This window comes from Natator depressus, chromosome 7, assembly GCF_965152275.1.
Source record: "Natator depressus isolate rNatDep1 chromosome 7, rNatDep2.hap1, whole genome shotgun sequence".
Taxonomy (NCBI): Eukaryota; Metazoa; Chordata; order Testudines; family Cheloniidae; genus Natator; species Natator depressus.
Window position 1 is genome coordinate 119,023,379 of NC_134240.1, and position 18,168 is coordinate 119,041,546.

At 45.4% G+C, this 18,168-nt stretch overlaps 1 protein-coding gene across 2 annotated transcripts in view; it reads right to left on the minus strand.

The window, feature by feature from the left end:
• Positions 1–18,168, minus strand: part of NEURL1 (neuralized E3 ubiquitin protein ligase 1) — a 260,957-nt gene that overhangs the window by 117,140 nt on the left and 125,649 nt on the right. Inside the window, exon 1 of one of the 2 annotated variants that reach the window (XM_074959426.1) lies at positions 5,065–5,336. The exons of the other annotated variant lie outside the window; for it this stretch is intronic. Coding sequence (XP_074815527.1) covers positions 5,065–5,098 — 34 coding nt within the window. The 5' untranslated portion in view covers positions 5,099–5,336. Of the gene's footprint in view, positions 1–5,064; positions 5,337–18,168 lie in introns of those variants that run through there. 2 annotated transcript variants of the gene reach the window in all.

Below are 18,168 nucleotides of genomic sequence, written 5' to 3' on the forward strand. Positions count from 1 at the left end.
GACTGTCTCTCTCAGCACAGTAAAGTGCAGTAGCTTCCCTTGCTAAGGAAGCCTTTTTAGTCATCTTTATACTAAGAAAGAAAGATAGAGCAAAATCAAAACTAATGGGCCCCAATCCTGCAATCCCCAAACTCAGGTAAAACCCCAAGAATTTGACGATACTGAATTAAGTCTGCAGCAAACGAGCTACAGTAGCATTGTGAATGATCAATAATATGAAAACCATTTTTACTTCTTTCCAGAAGAGCCTTAAAAAGGAATACAGCAGGCAATAGAGAGCCCAATCCCCAATGTATTGCAGGGATATGCTTACTACTATATATGTGTATATTGTAGCTATGTTTCATTTAGGATTAAATGGCAAGTACTGTTTGATATAAATATTTAGTGCAATTTTGTATGTATATATTTTATGCACACAAATGCTCACTTCATCAAAATAGGGACACTGCAGCCTCCGATAAACAAGGCAAATCTCCCTTGGGGCTAACAGTTTCTTTTTAAAAAGACCTTTTTAAAGAAAAACATTTATGGATATCACCTTTTTCAAAAGTTTATGGCCTCAGTTATGCTCCCCTTGAACTTACTGTTTGTAACTTTTACTCTCTTTGATTATATATAGGATCCAAAATTGCACTAAGTATTGATATGGATTTGGGGGAGGGAGCGAGAAACAGAATAGGATAAATTATAATACATATAATGCACAGTGGCATGTGGACAGAGACTACGCAGTGATGCTCGGACACTGCATGACATTCATCTACATGGGGCAGGACAGTGATAAACCTTGCCTTTGATGTACATACACCGTTATTAGACATTTTCTTCTAAAAATCAAGGGGTTCGTCATTCATGCAATAAGTTTATTACATTATTTGCATGTTGGGAAGGTTTTCATTCGGGGTCTGTTACAGGAAGCTCAACCCAATTCAACTCCATCCTCTCGTGTTTAAAGTGCCTTACCTCCAAGCCCTTGTGGTGGGACCGGACTCCACTGAGAGATGACACAGGACTCCACTGAGAACCCATCAACCCCACTACTAGGGCAGTCTGCATGCACTACTGTCCTTCCACACTCTTGCTGAAGTCAGTGGTAACAGAAGTGCACTAGAACTGCATACAGTGGTCATTTCACATAAAATCACCACTCCCCCCCACCACAAAGGACTCCAGACATAAGCTTACCTATAGCTTTTAGAATAATTTAAGCAGACATAATATTTACAAATAGAATCATAGAATCATAGAATCATAGAATATCAGGGTTGGAAGGGACCCCAGAAGGTCATCTAGTCCAACCCCCTGCTCGAAGCAGGACCAATTCCCAGTTAAATCATCCCAGCCAGGGCTTTGTCAAGCCTGACCTTAAAAACCTCTAAGGAAGGAGATTCTACCACCTCCCTAGGTAACGCATTCCAGTGTTTCACCACCCTCTTAGTGAAAAAGTTTTTCCTAATATCCAATCTAAACCTCCCCCATTGCAACTTGAGACCATTACTCCTCGTTCTGTCATCTGCTACCATTGAGAACAGTCTAGAGCCATCCTCTTTGGAACCCCCTTTCAGGTAGTTGAAAGCAGCTATCAAATCCCCCCTCATTCTTCTCTTCTGCAGACTAAACAATCCCAGCTCCCTCAGCCTCTCCTCATAAGTCATGTGCTCTAGACCCCTAATCATTTTTGTTGCCCTTCGCTGGACTCTCTCCAATTTATCCACATCCTTCTTGTAGTGTGGGGCCCAAAACTGGACACAGTACTCCAGATGAGGCCTCACCAGTGTCGAATAGTCGAATAAATACTATTAGCAGGGAGGAGAGGTGGTCTTGTGATTGCAGATCAGAGCTGGAAGGCAAGGCTGCTGGGTTCTACTCCTAGCTCTGCCACAAACTGACTGCCCTTGGGCAACTCACTTTACTTCTCCATTCCTCAGTGTCTTCGTCTGCAAAATGGGATAATGACAATATTCGTCCACTCAGGGATATGGTGAGGCTTAATTCATTGTTTGTAAAGGGCCTTGAGATTACTGAATGGAGGATGCTATGATGCTATGCTAGTTACAGTGATGGAGTGTATACAGGTTTTCCTTTCCATTGTAAGCCCCCCCATGCAGCATCAGTGCAGTCAAAACCTTCCATAGCAAATGACCCACTATCATCCTGTTTTTACCACTAAACAGGCTATCTAAATCATGAATGGTATATGAAGACTTTCCTCTCTAAGTCACTCTTTCAAATCCAGCCAGGGTCAGTAACAACACAGATGAATTACTCATTGCTACCTGGCACCTGTTAAATGGCCTCTGGGACAGAAGTTTGTGGTTTCAGCCCACTTTCTAGTGGACATGTGTTCACATCACACCAAACGAGCCCCACCAACACTAGCTATCCTTGCAGGCAGTTTCAGCAGAGGCACCAAGGATTTAATGGATTCTAGTCAACTCAATCCACTACAGCTGGCTTCCATGAGACTTAGGGTGCATCTGAACTGGAGCAGGAAGCTGTGATTTCCAGCTCGAGAAGACATACCCACACTAGCTCTGATTGAGCTCTGGTCAAGCTAGTGCCTGAAAACAGAAGGCAGAACCACTGACAAGAGCAGCTCACAGCCCTGAGTACAATCCCATTCAAGTACCCGGGGCAGCTTGCCCCTCCCACTACCACAGCTACACTTCTATTTTTAGCACGCTAGCTCCAACAGAGCTAGAACGAGTATGTGTGTTTCAGCTGGAAATTACACCTGCCAGTTTAGTCATACCCTTACGCTATGCCTACTCTGTAATCAGGATACCCAATTGGAACACATGCAGGCATTTCCATGTGACCTTGCTAATAACAGCCTTGTAGCCATGGTGGCACAGACAGTGGCATGGGCTAACCGCCCGAGTGCGTACCAAGGTTCCCGGGCAGGACTGTACCCCTGAGGGTAGCCCGTGCAGCTGTGGCTACATTGCTATTTTTAGAACGCTTTCTCAATCGAAGCTACCTTAGGTATGCCTACACATGCTGCAATAGCGCCTCGTGACTCCAAGTCTCCTAGGTCACTTCGGTGCTTTTGAAAATTTCACCTGAGCCCTCCAGTTTAGGGTCAAAAGGGATACCGGCAAGTGTCAGTTGGGTGGGAGGTTACAATGCTTCTGCCTCTGCTGTACCTGTTCTCTTTATAAACAAAAGACTCCAGTCCCCCAGGCTATCAATCCAGCTCCTTCCATTAGCATTACCTTATTTATTCTTAATTATCATTTTAATAAAGTAAACATTTTCAGGTACTTTTGAAATAAAAAAACTGCAGTCAATAGAAATATGGAACTTGAGGTACGGTAGCCACAGGCAGACAAACCACAACAGCAGTTGTCCTCAAATTTCCAATTTAAAAGTGTTTTACTACATATGCTTTAAAAAAAATAATCCTTTATCGACATCACTTTTCAAATAATTTCTGGTCTCAGCTATCAGTTGTGCATCTCTTTAATCATACAGTTTGCAGCTTTTATGCTTTATTTAAAGAGACAAAATTGAGAAAGTTAATTACCTACGTCTCCTAATTTTGTTTTCATCCCCCTACAAGAGTAAAACTTCAAGAACTGGGTTCACTGGTGCAGTATCACTGAAAGGCAGAAGTTGTGTGATCACCGCAATGGTCGTGGCAAGTCAGCAGGGGAACCCAACACCTAGATACAATCATGCAAATAATGTTTCCATCCAAGTTTTTCCAGTTCACTTAGAAAAGATTAAAGAAAAAGATGAAGTGAAAAAAAAAAATCCAGCATTGATGACAAAGCAACTATCCAGAGACTTCCTTCTTTTTATTTCTGATGACATAACAGTAGTGTTATTTTGCAAATAGCATGTGGATTGTAGGGATAGCAAAGAAAGACACAAAATGATCTGACCAAAGGTTAAAATGCAGAAGGTAATTCATGAACAAATGGTAATATCTATAGAGACATTCTTGCTATACATGAGAGAAAGGAATCAATACACATTCGCTGAATATATTTACTTGTTAGTTATATTGTTGTTTAACAATCGTGAGAAAATAAGAAAAATCGGGACTGGAGCAGACAAATACTTATAACTAATGTATTCATAATACATCTCAACTCAAACTAAGAAATATTTACATTTTGTGTATGTAATTTATGAAAAGAATTTATGTGTGTTTGTAAATATGTCTTTAGAGAACATTTTACATTCATATTTATTATTGTAATATCATGCATATCCAAATATTCATTCAGGTAGACTCCAGACTCAGTCCAATGTCCAGAAGTTAAAGAAAACATTTCAAAGCAATGAGCAAGCTCAATATTATTTGAGTATAGTATTTCTCACAAGCATATTCTGGTGTGTGATACACACACACACAATATCATATTAACAGTCCTAAAGTTTGCTTCAGCACTGTCCTATACAAAATTCTCTAATTCCCCACCCCCGACTCGCAGTGTTACATTATCCTGCAAACATATACAGCATACTGTACTTAATGGATTTAGCTTAGTTATCTAAGCTCAGTCAGTTCAAGCCAGCATCTCTGTTTTAAACCACATCAAATTAAAATTTAAAAATAAAATAGAGCAGAAACACACAATCTGTGATTAAAAGAAAACCCCAATAATAAAGATGAACATTTTGATTTTGAAACCCTGATACCTTCTGTTAAATTAAAACCTACACTGATGCTTATTTGCCATTTTTCCTGGTCGAGGTTGTCAGGGTACATACACATACTTTCTTTTTGTCCATGTTGTCTGTCAGCACAGTAGTCAACATTATATAGACAAATATTTGTCTCTCATTCAAAGCAATAAACCAAGACGACATATGGAATTAGATAAGATAAACACACACCCTGCCCAAGGCTTCTGCTTTAAATATGATCAGCTCTCACACATGATTTTGAAGAGAACTAGGAAAAAAATTAGCAGAGATAGCAGTCCCCAGTGTTGCACCTAGCTTACCTTTCAGAGCCATATTCTCTGTGCTGCAGAAGGGTCAAGCAGAGGGCTAAGAATTTACATACATAATTTGCTGTATAAACACCAGCGGTGGTTAGCACCTTACCGTATAGAGTGTTTCTTGTTATCTGTCCCCCCATAGTACTGCGCAAGGTGGCTGGCTACCTTGCAGTCCCTTTCTCACTGAGCAGTGATGTAGAAGTCCGCACATTCAGTCATTATCAGCATGCACAACCACAGGCACACACACACACCGGCTTAGCGACTCCCAATAAGTGCATACATAACATCCGTACACCACAGAATGCTGCTCACCCTTTCAAGCAGCCTCCACCCACTTTCAGATCCACCCTGCCTCAGTACAAGCAGTGGGATCTGTCATGTTTATTTACATAAGGAGGAGGAGACTTGGAGTCTTCCTGAAATAGCCAGGGAGCTCAAAGCATTTTCTATAGATACAACATCCCTCCTCACCCCCTCGCCCCGCTGCAACCCGAAGAAACACAATTACAATTAAAACCACACTGTACAAACACTTGCGGGGGGGGGGCGGGGGCTGTTTTTCATTTTTAAATACTCCAGCCATGGATCTTGTTTCAGATAAATCTTTTAGGAAGAATGCAGAATGCTACAGTAGGTTTCCGCTGATGGAGGTGGCTGCTTGCCTAGATATAAATCCAGCGGTACCATGCTTCTAAGCAACCTCCAGAACAAAGCACTAGACTTTGCCAACTTAATTGCAAATATCAAAACAGATTCATTTATAAATCAAAGAAGTTTGGCGATCACAAACTCTCTTTCCCTCCCCTTATATGTGTTTTACTGTCTTCCAGCACATAGTCCTAGCATAGATTTGTATGATAAAAAAAAAAGTTATTACGAGACATCACCACACCAGACTTTTCGAATGGCCTCTCCCGGTTAATTATTAGTTATTTAATAGCAAGGTAGAAGTGCTTGAAATGCAGAACAGTTCACCACAGACTATAACTGTAAAAACATTACCCCCCGTAAACTCCTTTGTGATAGGATTGCATGCTCAGCTCAGATACAATGATTCCTGCTCTCCAGGCCATTACCTCCGCTGATTGATTACGGCAAGCATTATTAAAAGCCCTGGGACACAGAGACAGGTTTATGGAGGTGTTTAGAGACTGGGGTTGGGGAGTGCACATCTACCACTGGCCTCCTCTCTCCCCCTCGCTGTTGATGCAAGAGCCTTCTCCTTTGTTGCTCCTCTGTAACTCCCCCTCCCCCCCCCACATCTCTCCAACCCACCAATTCTCCATCTCACTGCACAGGAATGGGAGTCAGGAGCCCTCCCCGCAATGCTGGCTTTGTCTCCAGGTTCTTCTATAGCTCCGGGCAGCTCCTGTAATCTCGCCGCCATACACATCTGTACAATGGGAAGTAATATTTACCTTGCCACAGAGTTGTAAGGGTTATTGCTTGGCCCTTTTGAAAAATCAGGCAATGTGTGTGGCAATTCTTGGGGCACCCAGGACTGTGAGTCACCTCGTTACCCCCTGCCTCCAGCGTGCGGGAGTCTTGCCTGTGCCTACCTGGGTGTGAGCTCCCGAACACTACCGGCCTTTGAGCCACTCAAGCACTCTCCTCTGGTCTACGCCAGCCCTGTCTTCACCTTGCATGTTACAATAGGTGCACCCCCATCCCTGAGTCCTTTTGAAGCATTCGCCTGTGATATCCAGCTGCTGACGCTGCCTACTCACAGAAATTCCAGATCCTCTGCTCCCAAAGGAGCAGTGCACCCCACTTTATTGATTTTACCTTAAATCACTGCTCCTTTATAACACACAATACAACAGAAAAAGGTTTATTTAAGAAAGGGAAGAGATTCTGCTAGAAACAAGAGGGAGTGATGGAAACAAATGGTTGCAATAACAAAATCATAAAACGCGAACCTGGATCTACACTTACGAATGGTAACCTTTCCTATTTAATTAAGTTCCCTCCCCCAACCCAAAGTTCAACTTGTTGCAGAGCTGACTGCCTTCCCCACAGCCAGGATCCAATCTTTCACAAGAACATCCCCGCTTCCCAAGACATCACCTCAGTGAAAGGAGACAGAGTACCTTTCCTCACCCTCTGTTATACTGAAACCGTCTTTTGTCTTTGTTCATAGGCAGGGTGGCTCTCTGTCTGTTGTAACATTCCCTTTATTTAACCTCCAAGTGGTTTTGATTGCTTGCAGTGGTCTCTGATATTTTTCCATTGATAGTCTTGGGATGGAGGAAGGCTGGACAATTGAACCTTGCATTGCATCACCGGCTAACTAGAGTAGGGTAACGACTCTCTCCTGCCTGAATGGGCAATCACTGAGACATATCTGCTGGACACTAACTTTCACTCCAAGTCCATAGAGAAGACTTTCAGTATAAATACATTATTCCTTAAATATTACCCACGCATTCATTGCTCAGTGATTACGAATCTTGACAAGTTACAAGCTTTCTGTAGATACCTGCACGACACATTTGGTGTTGTGAGTTTGTCAGGTCTGAGATGAGAGTGGTTTGCAAAGAACTGGGGACCCTTTGGCAAGGAGCCTCTGTGTCACAATGTGTTTATAGAATTGCTCTGTAAATGAAACGTGCTGTGTGCTAGTATTTCAGGCTTGCCAGAATGATTGGCACCTCACACAGCTACTAACCAGTGGCCCAGCTGTTATCTATTAACAGAGCCCCAACTAGTGACTGGACTCACTCTGCCCATCATCAGAGCTGAGACTCCAACTTGGACCCTTATACAGTAGTCCAGGGGCAGGAGCTCATCCCTGGGAGCCAAAAGGGAGCTTTACCCTGGATGAGCCAGCAGAGTCTGTGCTGCCCTCCTCCCTGCTGGAAATCACAGTCTGCATTGCTTACAATAGCTTCTTGGCAATAGAGTGGCCTGTGGTGCATGAGAAGCTTTTCTTCTAATTGTATTTATTTCTCCAGATGATGCTTCATTTATAGCAGTAACAAAAGAACAGACCCACTGCAGCACTGTCTGCTGTGCTAGATGAAGTCTTTAGCTTTGGGAGCATCATAGCATCACAGGAGTTAGGAATGGAAAATACCTCTTAGCTTTATCCAGTCCATCTCCTTGGCTATGTTCCCTCTAGCACACACCTCTCTGCCTTGTCCCAAGCAATGGGGTTTCCACCACCTCCATCGGGATATACGGGCTCATTATTCTGCTCCCAGAGAAGTTTGTAGCAGACAGCTCAGTAATTCAGACTGACCTTAATGGAAACAGGATCAGACTTTTATTCTGCAGCTTCATACATCTCAGTCTCAGGAAGGAAGGTTTTCCTGACATTCAGACTAAATTTTTCCCTTTCTTAATTGCATCATATTACTGTTACTTATACTCCCCCACCCCTCCCCTTCTTACTATTATAGGACCTGATCCTGATAGGTGATGAGCATCTGTCAGGAGCAGACATGCTAAGTAATTCCCCACTAGCCATTGCTAAGGCCAATTATAAATATTTAACCCTTAACCCAACCTCAATCAATCAATTCCTTCACCTCTGTGCTGCTCTTCCCTGAACTCCCCACAATTTGCCATACGTTTCTGGTAATGTCCTTTGCAGACACGGGCGTACTATTCCAGGTGGGGTCAAACCAGACCCCTGGAGAGAGGGAGTATTACCTATCCCTCCCCTCTGCCATGATGCCTCTGCACTGGTAGTTCAAAATAGCATTGACCTTTCTATTGGAGGCATATCACATTGCAACTTATTTCTGATTTGTGGTTCACTATCACCCATGTGTCTCTTTCAGCCATTGCTAATTGCTGGGTGTCTCCCTCCTACTTATTATCTGTGTTTTGCATTATTTTTCTGCAGATGTATTAACCACATGCTTCCAAGCCAAGTCCCCATTTTGTAATTTCCTAACTTTCTAATCTTTGGGCCCCTCGTATTATTTCTCTGTCCTCACTGATATTTGCAACTCCTCCCATTTTAGCATCATCTGCAAATATCAATAACATGCTATTTACTTCCTCTTCTAAATTACCAAAGAAGGAATTAAGACTCGATGCAACAGAGATCTCTTAAGTACTTAAGAGATCCCACCCCCTCAGTCAATACCATACCATTTGTTAATACCATCTAGTTAATTTTCAGTTCAAGTGACACTGATGTTATCCAAGCAGATTTGAATCTATTTTGAGTGTAACATATTGAGAGACACTATTGATGCTTTATCAAAATTCAAACATTATTTCATCTACCACTTTCCCTTCATCCATTTATGCATAATTATCTCCAAAAAACCAGAAAAAAGCAACACAGTCTAGCAAAGTCTCTTTTTTTAATGATTCTAGATTCTGATGGGGCATTCACCTCACATTAGCCCTGGAGGGGTTAATATAAGCAAGAAAGGGACAATTAATCATAGGCAGCACCCAGCAAGGAGCTAGGACACAATGAGGCTTAATTGGGGGTGAAGCTCACCTGGCCAGAAATAGCTGGGGTCATCTATCAAGCTAGGGAACTGGCAACAGAGAAGGAGGGCATCCATTGTTGGGATGTGGGACCCTGTGGTCTAGTTGTCTTAAGCCCCAAGACCTGTGCTGACCACCCCCAAGTCCCCCCAGTAGCATACGCACACCCTCTCTCTGAAACTCCACCTGCATAGGCACTCTGGGTTAGAGTTCAATCCCTTGGGGACTTTATAACAGTTAAATTAAATAGCACAGATTTTGCAGAGGCACTTCTGAACCACACACACTCTGCTCAGTCAAAACACAAGAGACAGACAGATCTATGGAAAAAAGAAAACATCTGCTCACAAGACCCTCCTTAAGTTTCCTCACCACTCTCAAGATCCCTTTGGGGGCATCGTGTCCATCAGGGAGTTTAGGATTCTTCTGCAACACATCTCCTGCCCAGCCTTCTCCTCTGGTTCTGGTCTGGTCTTTTCTTGTTAGAAAGAGTCTCATTATAAGAGATTCTAACACCTTGTCTCTTCCAGTCCTTTCCCATTCTCCAACCCTCTGTGTGTGTTACCGTGGATAAGAGTTATTAGCAAGTCCAAGTCTTTGGCAGGTAGTCTCCATTGTCCTGACTGTTGGGGCCTTGGCTCTGTCCTAAGTTGGGGGTGGTTGTGCCCCCCTGGAACAGGGACAAAACAAAACAGGACTGGACACCTGTATGGTTTGTTATGATTGAACTATCTACAACTAATATCTGCCTTCCTGAAGATGTATAAAAAACACCCCAGAGTTAAGTTAATTCTTTGCACCTATGTGGCAGACAGCATAAGAAGGATCAAATGGACAGAGGCATGCATCACACTCATAAAAAGTAATACAGATGAGATCTCCCACACTCTTCACAGAGGGTCGTCAAAGGGTAGGACAAAATTCCAAACCACATATATATAAGGCCCAGTCTCAAGCCAGTGTTGACTTCCATAGACACTGAGGGGCTGGCCCTGAGCTGGTCATGTAATGTTTAAATCATCACTCAGCTCAGGATGTAATCATGATTCTTCCAAGCCTATCTGACAGTTGGATTCTTGGGGGTGACATAAAGGGAGGCAGAAAACAGTAAGCAAGTCGGGATTTGGCTCATACTCAGCCATGGGGAGACTTGAAAGGATGGCATAGCCTGAAGAAGGATCTCCTGGCACTACATCTCTTGGCAATGGTTACATAGCTGGTATATTGTGACCACTTGTGTGCCCTTGTTGCCAAGAAGGCCAATGGCATTTTGGGATGTATAAGTAGCGGCACTGCCAGCAGATCGAGGGACGTGATCGTTCCCCTCTATTCGACACTGGTGAGGCCTCATCTGGAGTACTATGTCCAGTTTTGGGCCCCACACTACAAGAAGGATGTGGAAAAATTGGAAAACATCCAGCAGAGGGCAATAAAAATGATTAGGGGATTGGAACACATGACTTATGAGGAGAGGCTGAGGGAACTAGGATTGTTTAGTCTGCGGAAGAGAAGAATGAGGGGGGATTTGATAGCTCCTTTAAACTACCTGAAAGGGGGTTCCAAAGAGGATGCATCTAGACTGTTCTCAGTGGTAGCAGATGACAGAACAAGAAGTAATGGTCTCAAGTTGCAGTGGGGGAGGTTTAGGTTGGATATTAGGAAAAACGTTTTCACTAGGAGGATGGTGAAACACTGGAATGCGTTACCTAGGGAGGTGGTGGAATCTCCTTCCTTAGAAGTTTTTAAGGTCAGGCTTGACAAAGCCCTGGCTGGGATGATTTAATTGGGGATTGGTCCTGCTTTGAGCAGGGGGTTGGACTAGATGACCTCCTGAGGTCTCTTTCAACCCTGATATTCTATGATTCACTGTTTATTCTACTGTCCAGTAGCATCTCATTGTTTCCTTTTGCTCCCCCATCTGTGTATTGCATCCACTTGTTGTCTTTCATCTTATACAGTGGGTGTGTGCTCTTCATGGAAGGGTCCACCTCTTTGTTCTGTGTTTGTAGAAATTATTAACATTAATGGGACCCTTCCCATGACAGGTGCCCCCAGGCGCTATTGTAATACAAATAATAAATAGTAATAATATACCTCACATAGCAACCTGAGGCTCCCCAATACATTTCCTAGAACATTGCTACCAATTACCTGGTGGCGACGGATATAGATCAGACCCATGTCCAGTATTGCAGGAATCCTGGTTTACACCTACAGCCCAGAGGCTTTATGTAGTGGCTGCTAGAGTACAACAGGGCCTGGATTTAGTTAGTTCAACAGCTGAGGGGTGAATTTGGCCATTACAGACATAAACCAGCAGAATTACCCTCAATGAACAAGGATATAAAAAAATGCAAATTTTGAGAGAATTCTCTGTGCATTGGAGGTGGTGCGGAAACAGGCACGGAGATGCTAAACAGGAGAAGGAGATGAGTGAGTTCTTGAGCCGGGCATCACTGGTGGAGCAGAGTGAAGATTAGAAATGAAAGCCAAAGCAGGGTTTGTGTAAGGCATGGATGTGTGGACATCCAATCCAGGGGCACATACATTTAAAACCCTCCTGGGATCGGGTTTAATTTCAAACTCAGAACTGACATTTACCCTGTTACCAGAATTCACAAACCAAGTTAGCACAAATGAAAAAGAGCAACAGGAAGTCTCCCCTACTGCGGGTTCAACTCAGTCCAATGGCCCTGGGCGCGGATCCATCTCCTAAGAAGCCAATGCATAGCCTTTCCTCTGCGCAGCTGTGCAAAGGGAGGGGGTAAGTGGATTGAAGGTAACCTCGTGTCCCTGCTGAACAAGTAGTTCCCCTGCATCCCCTCATACACCTACTTTTCTCACAGAGGAGCCATCAGTATCACTAGAACAATCTGTACTTTAGTATGTGGTCGGGAAGGTGACTAATGGCATGTCTACATTAGGGGGTGGTGGGGGGGATGGGGTTAAACCAGTTTGATCTGATGTGCATTATTTAACTAGCAGTACATAACCCGCAGTAATAGTGTGCGCATGGGACGGCTATGCCTTCTTTCAATTCACATCGTGTATACACGGCAGCATCTTGCTGCTCGTACTAAGCATGTGACATTCTGGGGGGCATCCCATGGTACTTTGCTTAAGTGCTGAGCAGTGCACATTCTGGAATTTTTTTTGCTGTGCATTGTGGGACGCATAGCAGGAGCCAGATGGATTCGAAGTTCTAAAAATCCCAGGTTTCCGCTGTCTCCCCTCCATTCTTCGTTGCTGCGTGGGCTAGCACCATTTTCAAATTGGACCCAATGACGTTGGCAACTGCAAATATGCAGTCTGCTTGGGCTGTATTGCACCACCCAAAGGTGGATGAATTGAGCTCTGGACTTTGCCCACAACACTACCAAGCAGATATTGTGGCAGCAGCAGCAACAGTGGTGGAAGTGGGATGAGGCCAAGGAAGGAGGAGGCCACCAACTGATACTAGAGGAGAGGCTCCTAGAGCAGCTTCATGCCATGCAGCACCATTTCTGGGCTCAGGAAACCAACATCAATTGGTGGGAAAGGATCGATCATTCTGCAGACCGGAGATAAGGAGCAGTGGTGAGAGAATTTCAGGATGGAGAAGGCGACCTTTTTGGAAATATGTGCTGAGCTAGCCCCGGAGCTGCAGAGGCAGCCTACCAACATGACCGTGGAAAGCAGGTTCCCACTGCCATCTGGAAGCTGGCCACCCTCAAATGCCACTGGTCCATAGCCAACCAATTCCGTGGGAGGAGATTAACGGTTGGGGTCACTGTCATGCAGGTATGTGACGCCATGGAAAAGATGCTGTTGCACCAGCTTAGAAAGCTTGGCAATACTGAGATAATTATTGATAGCTTTGCATGCATGGGGTTCCTGAACTGTATTGGGCAACCAATGGGACCCATGTGCCTATTATTTGCTGCCCTCCAGAGCTCAGAATTCATAACAGAAAGGGGTAAATTTATCCACAGTACTCCAAGCATGTGTTGACCATCGTGGCAGGTTTGCAGATAATCGCAGGATGGTCTGGAAGGGTCCACGATTCTAGGATCTTTCAAAACTGATTTGCCTTAATGGCGAAAGGACTGTTTGCCCCCAGGATCACTATGGATATTAATGAGGTGGAGATTGCTCCAGTTATCCTGGGAGACACGGCTAATCCTCTGCTTCCCTGATTAATGAAGCCATTCACAAGCTGCTTGGACAGAAAGAATTGTGTAACCACTGCCCCAGTAGCTGCAGAATGGCAGCAGACAGTGCATTTGGCAGCGCTGTTTGTGGAACAGGCTGGAAACTGAATTTTAAAACGTGCCCAAGATTATAGCAGCATGTTGTCTTTTGCACAGCATTTGAGAGAGTAAGGGAGAAAGCCTCAGCAATGGGCGGGAGGCTGAGGTGCAGAGACTTGCAAAGCAGTTTGAGCAGCCAGCAAGGCGTGGAATACAAAATGGAAACAGCCAGGACAATGCTGTGAGGGATAGCGATTGCTCTTGTTTTGAGTCTCAGGCCTGAAGAAGTGCAGCTGTACATCCAGCTGGCAACCCGTGGAGGAGGGAAGATTGTGGGGTTATGGGTGGGGGAAGTGGAATCTTATGGCAATCCTTATTTTACCTAGACTCTGTGCCTAGATGCTTTCATACAAACTGTATGAACTATTTAAAATCTATGGATATTCTGTGCAAAATGCAATGACAACTCTTTACCTATGAATTTTAATGGTTATTATTAAACAATTTATTACATAGCAAACAGAAATAAACCCTCAGTTAAAACAATAATGAAACCAAAACCTCCAAGTGGAGGGTAGAACACACAACAAGGGGAGGAACAGTCAAGTCACAGGTGAATATGTGCCGTCTGCATTCTGGTGTTGAGTGGCAAGGCTCAAAGTTATTAGGGGCCTCAGGTGGCTATAAAGAGCTGGGCTCTTTATGCAGCTGTTCTTACTGCCCTGAGCGTGGGTCTGTGAGGGGAATGCCTCTTGGAGCACTGCTGCAGGGAAGAGTGGCTGGCATTTCCAGTACCCTGTGTTGTCCAGGGACTGCAGAATATTTACAGCACTGCAATGCCTGCTGCGTAAAAGCAGCAGAGCATTCTGGCTCTGCATTGCCTCTAGAAGTCGCCTCCACATTTCCTTGTCTTTTGCCACGGTAACACTGTCCCAGGACACTGCTGTCCTGGGCCACTCCAGTGATCTCTCTGGAAAGCTCCATTTCTTTCCCTTCTCCATCTTCAGGTACAGCCCCCACCTTTCAGTATTTTCATTTTTCTTTGTGACTCTGAAATGACATCTGTGAAGTTTTCCATCCCCCCGCGCCCCGCTTAGGTTAGCCAGCCGCTCAAGCTGTTGATAAAGGCCCCTCCCCTCACTGCAGTCTCTGGGGCCGGGGACGTATACATGGGGCTGGAGCTAAATCGCTCCTTGGATTTATTTTATTTTATTTTATTTCTGCTAAATCCCCAGGGGCTGGCCACTGCAGGTGCCCCAGCCGTAGGAGTAGGAAAAAAATCCAAACAAAAGTAGTTATTTTTCCTATTCCATAGGGGCTAGCCTTTTTTAAAATATGCATTTAGGACTTTCCCTCCCTGAAATTCTTCCCAGGCTGGGCAAACCTCAGTGATGCTAAGTGGTGGGTGAATTGGGAGGCTGTGCTGGGATTTTTCTCTGTGCAGTATATGCTGTTTGGATTTGCTGTTGGGCCTTGGAGGGTGTCGCAGGGATTAGCAGGGGACACCCGAGGGCAAGCTGGACAGTAATCCCCTCTGCTTGCCCTTTAGGCTGTCCTGTACCATGATGACATTACACTGAGGTGGGTGGGTAGAAGGCAGAGAATGACCTTATTCAAAAAGGCAAAGAGCAGACCAGAGAGATATGCTGTGAAGTTATTCACCAAGATGGTCCCCCAAGAAGTGCTGCAGGAGTAGAAGGGAGTTTGTGAGCTATACTTCGGGGGATGACCATGCAGCTATCCCCCACAATGTCTGGCCCTCCACAAAAAGATACTGAGCAAGTTCTCAGCCTTCAATTCGGCTTTCTCCCTCCTAAAGCCATTGAAAGTGCAGAGAAAAATGCGTAAAGTTCTGCAATGATTCTCTCAGCCATTAAGAGCTTTGCTACCATTTTGAAAACTTATATGGGAAGGCTGAGCAGACAGAGTGGGCCAAAGTAGAAAGAGAGAGAGGCAGGGGATGGTGGGACAGTTTCCTGCCTCACATCCCCCTAAAATGGCTGTGACCATGGGGCACCCAGAACAGATGCTTGCCCGGCAGCATACATAACAATACCAAATGGTACAGTTTGATGTTTACATGCAGAGATTCTCTAGTGTGACAAAGCTCTGTCCTTGCCTCCGTGAGTCCCGTGTTTCCTGGCGGATTTCGCTAGCCTCAGAGGCTCACTGTGACCCTCCACGTAACCCTTCTTTCTCTAGAGACAAGGGTCACAGTCTACTGAGCCTTTTTCATCATAAGCCAGCAAGGGAGGTGAGGAGAAGTTATCCTTCCTTGCACAGTCTCTGTTGTCTCCCAGTCTCAGTGATGAATCAGGGGGCAAAGGTGGGGGGGGAGCCCGGGCCCACCCTCTACTCCGGGCTCCAGCCAAGGGACCCTAATAGTATCAGCTAGGGTAGCTGACCTTTTAGAAACATGACATGTACAATTCCCTGGGCTACTTCCCCCACAGCAGCCCTCACTTCCTCAAGCTCCACTTCACCCTTACCTCAGGGCCTCCTTCCTTGTGCCTGATATGGTGTGTACTACTCATCCTCTCCAACAGCGCAGCTTCCTCCCACAGCTCCTGACATGCACCCCCACCTGACTGACTGGGAGGCTTTTAACTAGTTTCAGCCAGCCCCTGATGGGATTCAGGTGTCCCAATCAACCTAGCATTCTCCCTGCCTTCTGGAAAGTTCTTAATTGGCCCCAGGTGTCTTAATTGACCTTGAACAGCTTCCATTTCACTTAACCTGGTACCAGGGATTTGTTTAGCCTGGAGCTAATATATCTATCTCCCACTACTTTTCTATAGCCATCTGGCCTTGCCCCGTCACAGATCCCCCCCCCCCGCCCCCGCTCAACACCATAGAGTTGGGCAACTTGGGACGCCAGGCAGTATGCTCATGACAGACCATCAGCGTTGCCATGGTGGCATCCAGCCCTGTGCCGTATGCGGAACTGGAATGGTTGGAGGGATAAGAACCACCTGGTGACCCTTGCATTCTTTTCCTTATTCCGCTGCATCCACTGGAGGGGTGCATGGTCCGTCACAAGACTAAATCGCCGGCTTAAGAGGTAATAACGCAGTGTCTCCATAGCCCATCTGACAGCAAGACATTCTCTCTCGAATACTGCGTATTTCCGTTCTCTTGGGAGAAGCTTTCTGCTTAGGTAGAGGATCGGGTGTTCCTCTTCTCCCACCATTTGCGACAGAACTGCTCCCAACCCCACCTCGGAAGCATCTGTTTGTAAAATAAATTCCCTGTTAAAGTCCGGGGCTATGAGTACAGGGTCATTACAGAGGGCTGTCTGAAGGTCTGTAAATGCCCCCTCTGCTGCGTCGGTCCACTTTACCATGTCTGGACCTCGGGCCTTCACCAGGTCCATTAGGGGACTTGCCCTAGTGGCGAAGTGGGGAATAAACCGTCGGTAGTAGCCTACCACACCTAGGAATGCACGGAACTGCTTCTTTCGGGTCGGCCGGGGCCAGTTTTGAATTGCCTCTAGCTTATTCGTTTGGGGCTTCACTATGCCCCTTCCCACAATATATCCCAGGTATCTAGCCTCTGCTAGCCCTATGACGCATTTAGTGGGATTAGCAGTGAGGCCAGCCTGCCTTAAGGTGCACAGTAATGCCTCAACTTTCTCCAAGTGGGTTCCCCAGTCTGGCGTATGGATGATGACATCATCTAGGTATGCAGCTGCATAACTAGTATGGGGGCGCAGCAGCTTATCCATGAGGCGCTGGAATGTGGCTGGGGCCCCATGTAGCCCAAAAGGGAGGACAGTGTACTGGAATAGCCCATCCGGGGTGGAGAATGCTGTCTTTTCTTTAGCTTCTTTGGTCAGAGGAATCTGCCAGTACCCTTTTGTCAGATCCAGTGTAGTCAAGAATCGGGCACTACCCAGTCGGTCAACCACTTCGTCGATGCGTGGTATGGGGTATGCATCAAACTGGGATATTTCATTCAGTCGGCGAAAGTCATTACAGAATCTCATGGTACCGTCAGGTTTAGACACTAGAACAATTGGACTGGACCACTGACTGTAAGATTCTTCAATAACCCCTAATTCTAACATTTTCTTTACTTCAGCCTTGATTTCTTCTCTTTTGGCTGCTGGGATTCGGTAGGGTCTCAATGTTACCTTGGCTCTGGGGATCGTGCGGATATGGTGATAGGTCTCAGTCGTCCACCCTGATTTTGTAGAGAACACATCTCTGTTGCAATTAATCATGTCGGCTGCCTCCATCTTTTGGATCGGCGTCAAGTCGGATGATATCCTCACTTGCTCGTGTAAGTTATCCTCCTGGGGAAGCGTCTCCTGCATGACTAAGCATGCCTCTCAATCATGCCAAGGTTTTAGAAGATTGATGTGGTAAATTTGCTCTGATTTCCGGCGGCCTGGCTGCCGCACCTTATAGTTCACCTCTCCCACGGCTTCAATTATTTCATAGGGTCCCTGCCACTGGGCCAACAGTTTACTTTCTGCTGTGGGCACCAGTACCATCACCCGATCCCCTGGTTGGAACCGTCTAAGC